The sequence below is a fragment of the Podarcis vaucheri genome (assembly GCF_965113315.1).
Source record: "Podarcis vaucheri genome assembly, chromosome: 4".
In the NCBI taxonomy this organism is placed as follows: Eukaryota; Metazoa; Chordata; class Lepidosauria; order Squamata; family Lacertidae; genus Podarcis; species Podarcis vaucheri.
Genome location: NC_138762.1, coordinates 61,605,811 through 61,618,270, shown reverse-complemented (window position 1 = coordinate 61,618,270; position 12,460 = coordinate 61,605,811). Strand labels below are relative to the sequence as shown.

The 12,460-nt window shown below is 47.7% G+C and overlaps 1 protein-coding gene and 1 long non-coding RNA gene across 2 annotated transcripts; one reads left to right on the top strand and one right to left on the bottom strand.

Annotated features, from left to right (window-relative positions):
* Positions 1-5,723: 5,723 nt before the first annotated feature.
* LOC309531778 lies at positions 5,724-10,546 on the bottom strand. The gene is made up of 2 exons (XR_014219449.1): positions 9,936-10,546; positions 5,724-6,654 (listed from the first exon to the last, which is right to left on the bottom strand). It is a non-coding gene; the product is annotated as an uncharacterized lncRNA (long non-coding RNA).
* MID1IP1 (MID1 interacting protein 1) lies at positions 9,715-12,460 on the top strand. Its single transcript, XM_082221460.1, has 2 exons — positions 9,715-9,895; positions 10,707-12,460. The coding sequence occupies exon 2, from the start codon at positions 11,000-11,002 to the stop codon at positions 11,513-11,515; it is 516 nt and encodes a 171-aa protein (XP_082077586.1). The 5' UTR covers positions 9,715-9,895; positions 10,707-10,999; the 3' UTR covers positions 11,516-12,460.

Genomic DNA, 12,460 nt, shown 5'->3' with positions numbered 1-12,460 from the left:
ATAATCAGGAAGTAGAAGGCAAGAATGTGACGATCACGCTAGCACTCAGGATGACATGGTATTAGAGGCAGTGAATCGTTTTTTCCCAGCCTAGACGAATTACTCAGGATCATTTAGTCCTCTAACACCAACTCATTTACCAATTCACAAGTTATCCAATAAGAGGAGAGAGAGGAAAGCTCTTCCTTTAAAATTTTTACACAAATCCCTTCCTCCCAACTCAGAATTCATAAAGGTACCAAAACAGAAATCAAAAGCCAGAAACAAAAGTAGCATAATTGTACTCACTATAATGCTGTGCAAAAATTTTCTTCTGTGTTGGTTTCCCCCCTGTTAATGAGAGAAGAAAATGCATTAAAAAGTAAAAGGTAAGGTAAAGGACCTTTACCTAAACTGCATTAGAAACTGATTAAAGGAGGAGAAAGTGTCAGTGAAATTCTCATCGGGTTAGGGTGGGTATTGCTATAAGTACTTTAGCTTTGAGGTGGCTAAATGGTTTAGTGAGTGCCTTTATTTCATTCTTCAAGTCATCTCTCCAGAGATCTGCATTCTGCGATCTTCCCAAATGCCTGCTGTTTCTGAGAGGCTGCCTTCCACACACCAGACAGCTGGTTGTTTTATTGTGAAATCTTTACTTTTAAAGAAATAAGTAAAAAAACAAAGAAAGGGTAAAAGATATAATTTAATATGTTCAAAGAACAGTTTAATCTAACACATTGTACTCAGACGTAAATCCCATTGAATTGAATGGTCTAGGATTGCAGTCTAAAACTGCTCTGTATAGTGGTACCTCGGGTTAAGTACTTAATTCATTCCGGAGGTCCATTCTTAACCTGAAACTGCTCTTAACCTGAACCACCACTTTAGCTAATGGGGCCTCCTGCTGCTGCCGCCGCGCCGCTGGAGCACGATTTCTGTTCTCATCCTGAAGCAAAGTTCTTAACCTGAAGCACTATTTCTGGGTTAGCGGAGTCTGTAACCTGAAGCATATGTAACCTGAGGTACCACTGTACTTAGTATCTGTGTATTGGCAGAGCAAAAATGATTTATACATGTTCCCCACTTATTTGTTTTAATCCCCATAGCTTCAATCCACAAATGCTTACATCAGTGCGTATCACTAAACTTATGACAGCTCTTGGGGACAGCAAGGAAGACTGGGTTGAATGCCTCTGTCTCCCAAGCAGTTTGTTGACTTTGTTCTGAAGATACGTGCAGACCAGCATGGATTACGGTGTGTGCAATTCTATGTAATGGGTGCAGGATTTATTTTCTACACAGTCCCACACATCTCTTTTTGTGTGTGTGCATCCAGCAAGGCGATCTGTATCTTGAATGCGGCTTCTGCATACAGATTGCCCTTTCAGGGCTGGGCTGCATGGTCTATAGGTTTGGACTATAGGTTTCCCATAAAATCTGCATCTCTGGGCCAAATGAAACCACCTTAGATGTGGCCTGCATATATACCTGACTAGCACTGAGGCTTGCAAAAGAAAAATAAATTAAAGACATAGGTCCATTTTCTTGGAAGATGGCAAATCCAGCATATGGACATTTCCATCTTTATTTTCATGTGGTAAGGCATTTATACAAAATCATGACACTATCAGGGAAAACAGTATTTTTGAGACAGTTCCTGTATCATACAATGTCAGGGATTTTATTACAGTGACCAGTGGCGTAGCGTGGGGGGTGCAGGGGGGGCCGGCTGCACCGGGCGCAACATCTGGGGGTTAGGGTTAGGGGGCGCAAATCCACGGTTTAGGGGGTGCAAATCCACGGGTTAGGGGGCGCAAATTACTTGCCTTGCCCTGGGTGCTGACAACCCACGCTACGCCACTGACAGGGACTACACCTCACCATGAAAGTGAGGTGGTGGAATCACAGTATAGACTACAACACCTCAAACTTAAATGCATAAATTTGTTCCTCCAAGTGGAGAGTGTAAGGGCTGTGTGACAAAGGACAAAGAGCTGACTTGGTCCATGGTATTACAAGGAACTTGAACACCACAGGCTTGGAAAGGAGGAGGAACCCTTCTCCTGAGCAACAACAAGCCCAGCAGCTGGGGAGTTAATACATTTCCTTCCCCAGGCCCTCCCAGTGCCTTATCAGATTTACAAACTTAACACACCCCTGCAGTGGTGCTGATGCCTCCCACCAATTGCATGAGAGAAACACAGCCTGTCTCTGTTTCCACAAGGTTCCTGAGTGGGAGGAAGGGACAAGTTGTTGCAAGGGCATCCTATTTCACTCCAAAGGTCTTTGATGCCTCATCTGATTCATTGTGAGCTTCCCGAAATGACTTGTATCAATTTAATCAAGTTTAACTTGCAAGGCATCCTCTAAGTCTAAAAGAATGTTGGAAGTGAGGCTTGCTCAAGAAGCTGAACGTTCTGTTTCAGTGCCCTCACAAGACTATAGTACTCAGAGTTCTGTGAAGAGACACAGTCATGGGCATAGCCGGGGGAGGGGGGGATGGAGGGGCAGCTGTCCCCTCTAAATCAATAAAAATACATAAAAATACATAGCAAACTGAGGTTCTGCTCCCTCAACAAAAGGCCTGCCCCCCCCCCCAAATCCTGGCTACGCACATGGACACAGTGACTATTAAACCAGTTGAAGTCTGCAGTGTAGATACATGTTGTTAACAGTCACCAAGAAACATAATCAGCAACCCCTAACGTGGCAAGCTTAAAGGTACTAGTGCCGGGGTATCCAACATAATGTCCTCAAGATGTTGTTAGACTACAACTCCCATTAGCCCCAGCCAGCACTGCCAATGGTAAGGGGATGGTGGAAGTTGTAGTCCTACAACACCTGGCGCCTAAGGTGGAAGAAAAAGACTCTATAATGTACAGTTTTAGGCGGCAAACCTATATACACTTCCCTGGGTATAGGTCCAGCTGAACTCAAGAAGACTTACTTCTGAGTAGACATGTAGAGCAATGTGCTGTTAAAGAATAGAAAAAGGTCAAGAACGTCAAGTGAGGATAATGCTAACAGTGGTGAGTGGTTTGCAAAAAGAGGGAGGCATAAGAGTACGTTGCAAACCTTAAAAAAGGGAAGGGTGTGAACTCAACAAAATGCTACTTTTGGAGGCTCCTACATAGATAACAGAAATAGAAGTCTGAGAGAAAAGAAGAAGGTTCACATTTAGTTTCTGTTCTTCTCACACTCTGCAGATTTACAAGTCTGTAAAATATAGATAAGTGAAGAAAGTTACACTTAATGGCCACTGCTTCTCAACAGGGAAGATGGGCCTCATTCGGAAAAAATCAATCTGGGTTTCTTGGCCTTCTTTTCAGGCTTCTTTGAGCCTTGTGTCATATTTCCAGGGGAAAAAATGTGTTTTCTTTACTTGAGGGCTCATTTTTTCCTTACAGGTGTCACTGCCATAATATGTGTAGGAAAGCTTTTAAAAAGCAAAGAAAAAAAACTATAACTACCTTTAATTTCGAAGTGGCACTGGCAGGCATTGCTATCTAAGCTTTTGACGATAAAGCTTTGCTGAAACACACACATTTCTTTCCCAGTTTTTTGGGCGGTGGCAGTGGTAACTAGACTTTAAGGAGCAAGGCATTTGAGTAAAGGGTGTCAGGAAAATAAAGGGAGTGCAGGGCAGCATTTGACAAAATAGGTAGCTTCTTCCTAACAAATTATGTATAGAATAAGGAAAGACATAGGTTCTAGCTACCCAGAGACAAATTATAATATAACCTGCCTTTTATAAAGTGTCCATTTGCCATGAAAGGCTAATAGGTTGATACCTGACCATTGCTTAACAGACTGTACACTATTCTATTTCATTTCCTCATTTATTACAAATTATTTCTTTATTAATCCACCCTGAATCTATTTCCTCCCCCCTCGACCTGATTCAACAATACTTGTGTGGACAGCATTATAGAGTCAGCAGCTGTGAACTTGAAAAGCAGAGAAGCTACTGATCCCTTCAGATCACAGCCCCTAATACAGTACTGTTTCTTAGCACAATATTCAACTTTTTGTTTAGGTCCGAGACCCACATGTAGCCCATACATGCCTTTGTGGACGTTTCTTAATATTTTACCAAAGGTTTATGTGGTAGCTGGCTGCTGTTGGGACCCACAAGAGGTAGGCCACAAGTCTAACTCACATATTTTAAGACTAGTGGGTTTGTTACCTCAGGGAGGCTCCTTCTGTATTCACTGCAGTGGAACATTCTGGGCATAGGAAGCCACAACACTCTCTCTCTCTCTCTCTCTGAGAGCTGTTTGGATCCAGGGAATTGCCTCCATCCCCTTGTGAGGTATTATGGGTTGGCTGCACACCTCTAGTACCTCTGAAGAGGAACCTACACAAGGAAGCTGTGTGGGCTAGTTCCTTTTAGGATATTGCAAACAGGTGTTCTCAGCTGGCTGCAGAAGAGAGTGTGCCCTGAGCCATAAAGGGCACTCTTCTTTTTGACCTAGGGGTTAACACTTGCATAATGCTACTCATTTCTTAGGTACGGTACCCTATATATCTCATGGGGTGTTTGTGCAGGAAGTTCCTATGCAGACAGGCCTTCAGTATATCCTTCAGTACCTGCGCTTTAGTCATTAACAAAACATCACGCTTCAAAGTCTTCCCTCTAAAAACAATCTCTGGGGAATGCCATGCTTCATCTGGTAATGAATACGTGAGCTTCCTCACTGCTTTCCCCAAAGAACTGCTGTTAAAAGATAAATGGATGGTAAAGAATGTTGACATTGGGACACAGATTACTCTTTGCACAACTATAGGAGGGCAGCAAGCGGGCATCAGAGCCTCCACAAAATCTTTGTACGTGCTGATTTTCATATCAGAAACATATGTTTGCAACTTTTGTTCTTTTTCAGAATTAGGAAACTAACCAAATTCAAGTCCCTTTTGATGATGTGCAGATTTAAGCTATGTGCTGCTTAGGGGGGGAAATAACATGATATAAGGAATTAGACAAAATAAAGTCCTGACTGTTTCCCTCTCTAAGCCTCTATGCTGATTTTCATAAACCATCACATACATATAATGAAGCTATATATTACATCTGTACCTATTTTGCTACATTTGTTGCAATATATATATATATATATATATGGTTAAGAAAACTGCATGGGTATGTGTGCGTGGGTGTCTAGTAGGCAGCTAGGGGGAGAAAATAAAAAATATTTATACTAGTATAGTAATTCTTAAACAGTCATTACATAGAATAAAACATAGCCAGAATATGATGTTCCCTCTTCTGTGTCAGTAGTATGACCTAACATTTTTTCAGGTGTTGAAAGATTTCTTACAACTTCTGGCAATTTGCTGCTAAAGTTGTATTGTTTACTCTCATCATTGCACAATTCCAACTGAATTCTCTTGTGATTTACCATTGAATTATTTCCCTGCTTTTTCCAGTTTATTATTTTTTCTATTAGACTTATTACACAAAATCTACAATACCCCCCTCCTGGAACAAAATGGGCACAAATAAAAGGGCATACTGCACTGGGAAGTTTCTTTACTCCAGCCCTGTTATAATGAAATAACAGCACTAGTAATGGTAATAATACCATTTAATATATATGCATTACATGGTTTAATTGTATTGGGCTGTGTGTAACCCACCTTGGGACTCCATGGTGAAGGCCAAGTTATAAATGCCTATAAACGAACTAATAAAATCAGCCCTGGAAGGGACTTATAACAAACGGAATACACAATTCACGAACATATGCCAGCAGTTCCCATTTATTTCAATGGGGCTTGCGCAGGAGAACTTCCCATCGGATAATTTACGCCTACAGCAACTGTTCCCACCATAATCGTTTACATTTGCAGATGCACTGACTCTGCTTTAGATAACGTAAGCCAGCATTTATGCCAGCTGTATTTTTGTGGGTATTGATTTATGTGAGGGTGTATAATGATGAAATGAGTCTAGGAGGCTGTGAGTAATATAAGAGGTTTATTCCCGTTCCTTTCTTACAGAGGAAGCGCGGTAAGAGTGTGCGGGAAATAAGGGCCCATTATGTCCCGGTGCCTTGGCTTATTGTGGTTTATAGGTTGCCAGGGCAACACACTCAGCTACCATTCCCTTCCCCTCCCCGCCACGAGACCCTCATGCTGCTCTTTCAGCTGCCACTCCTTTGTTGCCACGGGCGCTGGAGCAGAAAGAGAATGCGAGCGTTGTTTCTGATTGGGCCTCGCCGAGCCTTGCTTATTAGCATATGAGGACGGAGTATGACAGGCAGGACGAGAGCCGATTGGCTGAGGCTGGAGGTGAGGCTGTGGGGTGATCCCGGCAGGCCGCTAGCTCTCGGACTTGAGCGGGAGTCGGCTCCGGGAGGTCGCGCGCGAGGCTCTAGGGCGCGCGCGCTCGTGCTCGAGTGTCCTCCTTTACCCCTCGCGGCGTCGCGCGCCGATCCGTGTCAGCTTCGTACTGCTCCCGTCTCCTTTTTTGTCCTTCCGACGGGGCTTCCAGACGGCGCGCCGCGTGTGTGCAGCTTTGGGGAGCACGCGGGACCGGCGTGTCCAGTTTGGCCGAGGGTGGTGTTCACGCAGCCGAGGCGTGGAAAACCACCTAGTGCACGCCCAGTTGTACATGATTCAGGCTTGCCGGGATCTTCCCGTCGTAGAAAGTCGAGGCAGATGTACTTGGCAGCCCTGCCAAATGTGAAATAAGAAGCCAAGTTAGGCTGCCAATAAGATACAAATAGAAACTAAAAGCACAATTTCAACCCCCACCCGTGGGTAAGAAAGGGATCGGACGAAATTTGCTCGCCATGTTTTTCCAGATTGGGGTGGGGACGTTACAACCTTCCTTTTATAGGGAGAATGACGACCCCAAAAAACAACAGCAACCCCGGGGTGTTTGTATTGTATCGTTTCTTCCATCTGGGCTCGAGAAGTAGCAGGTTTCCCAAAGAGTATTAAGTCCCACTGAACTAAGTGGGGCTTGCTTCCAAGTAAATATGGATGTATGAGAAAATGTACATCTCTCTCCACACCCCTACTGTCTGCTAACTGACTGCAACCGATATTTCTTACCATGGAAAACCTGAGTAGTCTGTGTTTAATAAAAATTCTCTGCTCCCTACAATCTGCATAGGTCTATGCAGGGTTGATGGGGGAATTTAAAGCTGCTGGACCTGCAAGAAACAAAACTAGGATGGGGAAGTTGTGGCCCTTCAGATGCTGCTGGACTACTACTCCCATCACCCCAGGCTATTAGTTATGGTAACTCCAAAAACAAGGGTGGGGGCTCCTATTCCCCATCCCTGGACTATAAGAATATAGTGGAATTTGCACTTAACTTGTTTTTTTCTATTGTAAGCCACCCTGTGACCTTAACGTGAAGAACAGATAAGAGATGAAATAAACAAAGCCCTGCCTGCAAGCAGCCAGAGACTTCTTTCATATTTTCTTGTCTGGGGTAAGGTGAGGATGAAAAGTCAATGTTGGTGCATTTTGCACTCTTTCACCCCAAATCTTTCCCCTGGGAGATGGAAGCAGCTGGGGATTATTTTTATCCAGCAAATGGCTCAGTGGGAAAGGGTCAGAGCTTTCCTGAGACCGAGGTGGGGGGAGAGAGAGTCTTGTTAGACTAAAGTTAGAAACTCAAACAAAAAAAGCAGTTGGTCCCTAGCGAGGTCCCCAGTCGGCTGCCCCACCCATTGCTCCAGCCTAGAAAGGGTTAAGTGGCTCCTCAGAGCTGTCTCCACATTTACATTAAGAATGAAACAAAACAAACAAACAAAACCGCCCACTGACTGCTCAGCATTTCCCTGCCTCTTATCTGGATTGATCCCAGGAAAGAAAAATAAACTGAATTCTGTTTCTGGAGACTCCTTTTTTTGTGATAGGAAATTGTGGAGGAACAGCAAGCTGGCCTTTTGTCTGGGATTAAAGGACATCTTTACTTCTGAAATGAGAGGTGTTTGGGGCTCAGTCTGGTGCAGTAATGGCCTCTCACTACTCCAAAGTCATTGTCACTCAGCTGGGCTTAATGGCATGCTCCACCAGGGCAGACCCAGCTATGAGGTGGAGTGCCAATTTCAGGCGAGAAAATGCCAGAAATCAGGGTGATCTCCCCCAAAACTGATGCTGATTTCTGGCACCACTTCTCCATCACTGGGGGACACAGCCGGTCATAGCAGCAGAGTAGGTGGTGCAGGAGTGCTAGGCATGGTGCCTCAAGCGGTGAAAAAGGAAGTGCCACCCCGCTACTGCTGTTGCTGCCACCACCACCACCAGTGCTGCCATACCTGCTGCTGCCACTGCCACCCACACAGTATGCCCTGCCACATACTCACTCCTGGCAGCACCGCCATCAGCACTCATTTGAGGTGTGTTCTCACTCAAAATAATGCAACATCTTGGAAGAAGTAGGCAGGGCCTCTGTGGGGGTGCATCTTGGGGGCATTCACCACCTGAGGCTACAGCTGACCAGGTTGAGAGTGTGTATATGAATCAGTGCTGGATTACCAAATGGGCAAAGTAGGCACTGGCCTATGGGCCCCACACCCCATGACAATGGAACAAAATAATATTGATATGATCTTAAAATAACATTACAATCAAACTTTCTTAGTTCAATTTTATCCTGCCTAGGGGCCTCCAAAGGGTTTAATCTGGCACTGATATGACTTTCCTTATCCACCAGCTACCTTTTACTTTCATGCCAGCACCAGCCAGGATACTGCCTTAAGAGGAAGCAGGACAGGGTCAGACCCGTAAAAGCCACCCCTGTTTTGTTTTGCGGACTTCTACCCTCTGCCACTGCATGGAGGCCTGGTGGGGCCCTCTGCCACCACAGGGAAGCCAAATGAGACTTGCTGCTGCCATGGCCTGGCCCCTCAAGATTGGGGGGCACTCAGCCATGTCCTCACATATGCCCCCCCCCCATAGAGTTGGTGGCGTGCTTCTGTGCCAGGGGTGGATATGTGGCGGGGCACTTCCTATTTCACCACTTGAGGCAAAAGAAGTACAGTGGTACCCCGAGTTACATACGCTTCAGGTTACAGACTCCGCTAACCCAGAAATAGTACCTCGGGTTAAGAACTTTGCTTCAGGATAAGAACAGAAATCGTGCAGCGGCGGTGCGGCAGCAGCAGGAGGCCCCATTAGCTAAAGTGGTGCTTCAGGTTAAGAACAGTTTCAGGTTAAGTATGGACCTCCAGAACGAATTAAGTACGTAACCAGAGGTACCGCTGTACTAGCCTGTCACTCCTGCCCCCACCTGCACCCCCAACTCTACTGCTAGTGTGATCTGCAGCATCATAAGAGCCAATTACTAGGGCGTGAGGTCCCTTTGGCCCCCCAGTAAAATATTTGAGGGGGCTGCCCCGCCAGTTGATGGGCATTGCCATTCAAATAGTGTGTGCACCCCGCATCATGTCATTGATTTCGGGTGATATCACCCTGTCGCTGACTTGGAGCATGATCTCGCCCCAAATCGGCGCCGATGCCTAGTACCGCTTCTCCGCTACTGGCGGTGGAGCCTCCTTCGCCCCAGATACGAGCTGGGCCTCTCGGAGCTGCCTTCTTTTCCTTTGGTCTCCTCGTGGGGTGTGGGGCTATGCTCGACCATTTCCCTTCCCCCGGCTGCCACTAGCAGTCGCCGGGTACGCGCAGCGCCCTCCCTCCCTCCCTCCTGGGTGCCGGGAGAGAGGCGGAGCCGCCGCCGCCGCCGCCTCGTCCCCGGTGTTACATGTGGTCACTCGGACTGAGACGCCTCCTCCGCCCCGCTTCACTGCAAGGGGGTGGCCCTTGGAAACACCTTGTTTTAACATACACGCTATAAATACGGCTGGCTCAGAGCATGGGAGCAGAGCTAGAAGCGAGACACCGGGACGCTCACAGAACCGGCCAGACGCAGCCAGTGTGAGCCGCCGCTCCGAGCCCGGTGAGTGAGTGGGGAGGCGGCGGCGCGCTGCCCTACGCACCTCGGCTCGGCTTTGTTCATTTGCCGGCTTGCAGGCGAACAGCTGCGCGCCCCTGGGTGCCTTGTTTCTGGGGCTGGGTCAGGTCGACGGGGCGGCGGGGAAGGGGGCTCGGCCACGGCTGACGAGCCGAGCTTCCTCAATCCAGCTCAGTCTTTTTTCTTTTTACTGAGTGCCCGGGGGGACTGGAAGGCAGTTCCCTTTAGGCGGGAGCAAACCCGGAGTGAGCCGCGGCCGGCTTCCTCTTGCAGGCTCGCCTGTGTCGTTATGCAAGCGGCTGGGGTGGGTCTGGCGGGAAAGGGGTCTGCAACGGAAACAAACGAGGGAAGAGGATGCCGAGCTTCCAGCTTCTCCGGATAGGAGCCTATTGCCAACTCTACCGAGGGCAGACGGCAGTTTTTCAGGCTCTTTGCTTCTGCTCAGAAGCACTTTCCATTAGCTCAGAGGTTTTCAGAACGGAGATCTAGAGCCGCGGAAGTACTTGCATTGATGGGATCTGGCGGGTGGGTGGGGGCAGGGAGACGCTTATTCAAGTGGTTTCCTCGCCCACATCCCATTTTCTCTCCTGGATGGAATAAGATCTGGGTTTGAACGCAGCTCTAAACGTTAAGAAGGTGGGGGGCGGAACACAAAGCAAGCTTGGGGTCAGAAGAGGCTGAGGCATAAAGAAAGGCTTGGAGCTGGGCGGGAAGCGGAGGGAGGCTTGCTGCTGCTGAGGGTTTGGGGCAAGGCACGGGGCTGGTCCTAATCGCCATCTTTTGTTCTCTTTCGCAGCCACTCCTTGCAGCAGAGGCTTTCTTGCTTCCAGCCGGCAACTACTTACTGGGAAGCTGGGCGGAAAGGCGGCTTCGTCCTTGGCAAAGAGATACCTTGCGCCAGGGGGAGAAAGAGCCGGCACGCTCGCTTTTTTTCTCTGAGAAAGGAAACCAAAGGCGGGAAAGGAAAGCAGCAACTTTTCATCAGTTTGGCGCCTTTTTAAACTCGGGCCTCGCCTTGATCCCATCCGAGCAGCTGCTCCTGCTCCCCGAAGTCTTGCTCGGCCTGCCGCGCCTCCGCCAGCCGCCAGGATGATGCAGATCTGCGAGTCGTACAGCCAAAAGCACTCGCTCTTCAACGCCATGAACCGCTTCATCGGGGCCGTCAACAACATGGACCAGACGGTGATGGTGCCCAGCCTGCTGCGGGACGTGCCCCTCTTGCTGGAGGAGCTGGACGCGGGCGGCGGCGGCGGCGAGCGGGAGGCCTCGCTGACTCCCAACGGCGGCGCCTACTGCTCCTGCAGAGACATGTACAGCCACTACGTGCTGCTCAAGTCCATCCGCAACGACATCGAGTGGGGCGTGCTGCAGCAGGCGAGCGAGGAGGCCGCGAGCCGGAAGAAGGACAAGCTGAACGGGGGCCCCGGCGCCGTGGACATTAGCCGAGGGCTCCCCGAGGACGAGGAGGTGGAGGAGGACCTGGAGAAGCAGTTTCACTACCACTTGAGCGGACTGCACACGGTGCTTTCCAAACTGACGCGCAAGGCCAACGTGCTCACCAACCGGTACAAGCAGGAGATCGGAGGCAATAACTGGGGACACTGAGCCCGGGAGGGGGAGGACGCGGCCAGCCTGCCTGCCTGCCTGCCGGGGTGAGAAAGTCAGAGGACGTTTGAGTTTGTAAAGGGCTAGGGAAGAAGGTGTGTGTGTTTGTGTGTGCTGAGTGCGAGAGAAGCAAATGCTCTTATGTGGCTTTGTAACTGGAGCAGAGAAGGAGCATCTCGGGGGCCAGTGGCGAGCATAACAGCAGATGTAAAATTGTATGTGTCTAGGAGAGAAGAATGTGAGGGCGGAAGGGACTGGCTTTCTTGCTAGGCATATCCTAGTGGGGTTTTACTGTTGGCAACGCTGAACATCCATGGAGGCGGGGTGATGAATCTCTGCCTGGTGTAGCAGGCATAACCAGGTAGTCGAGTATAATATTTCCAGATTCTGAGGACTCTGAATGATGTACAGTGGCCCAGGCCAGTTACTGAAAGAGTGTGTTTGTAATCACTGGAAAACTGTGTGTGCACGCACATGTGTGGTGGCGGCAATAGTAGTGGCGATTGCATCACTTCTTTCATGTTTTGCACTACTTTTGTAACGTTAATATATATGTATATAAAGTCTTAAGAATTCTCTTTGCATGCTCCTAGATCTGCAGGCGTCTTATTTTTTACCAACGCACAAGGATGTACATTCATTACTATTAATTAAACTTTTTTTTTTTAACAAGCGAGGTGAACAGTTATTGTTCTCCTTTAAGTAAAGTTACTTACCTTTCTACATTACATTGAACTGGTCTATATGAGGCTGCAATTGTGCTACTTAAGAACTATTTATACTCAGTTGCAGAGGATGGAACCAGTTAACTGATGTGCACCCCAATTTCAATGGAAAGATAAAAGGGTCTCACTGTTGTACATGCATTGAAGATTTATTTAAAACTTTTTTTATTCAGATGTAGAGTATATTCTAAAATAAATAAGCAAATATATTGACTAAGAA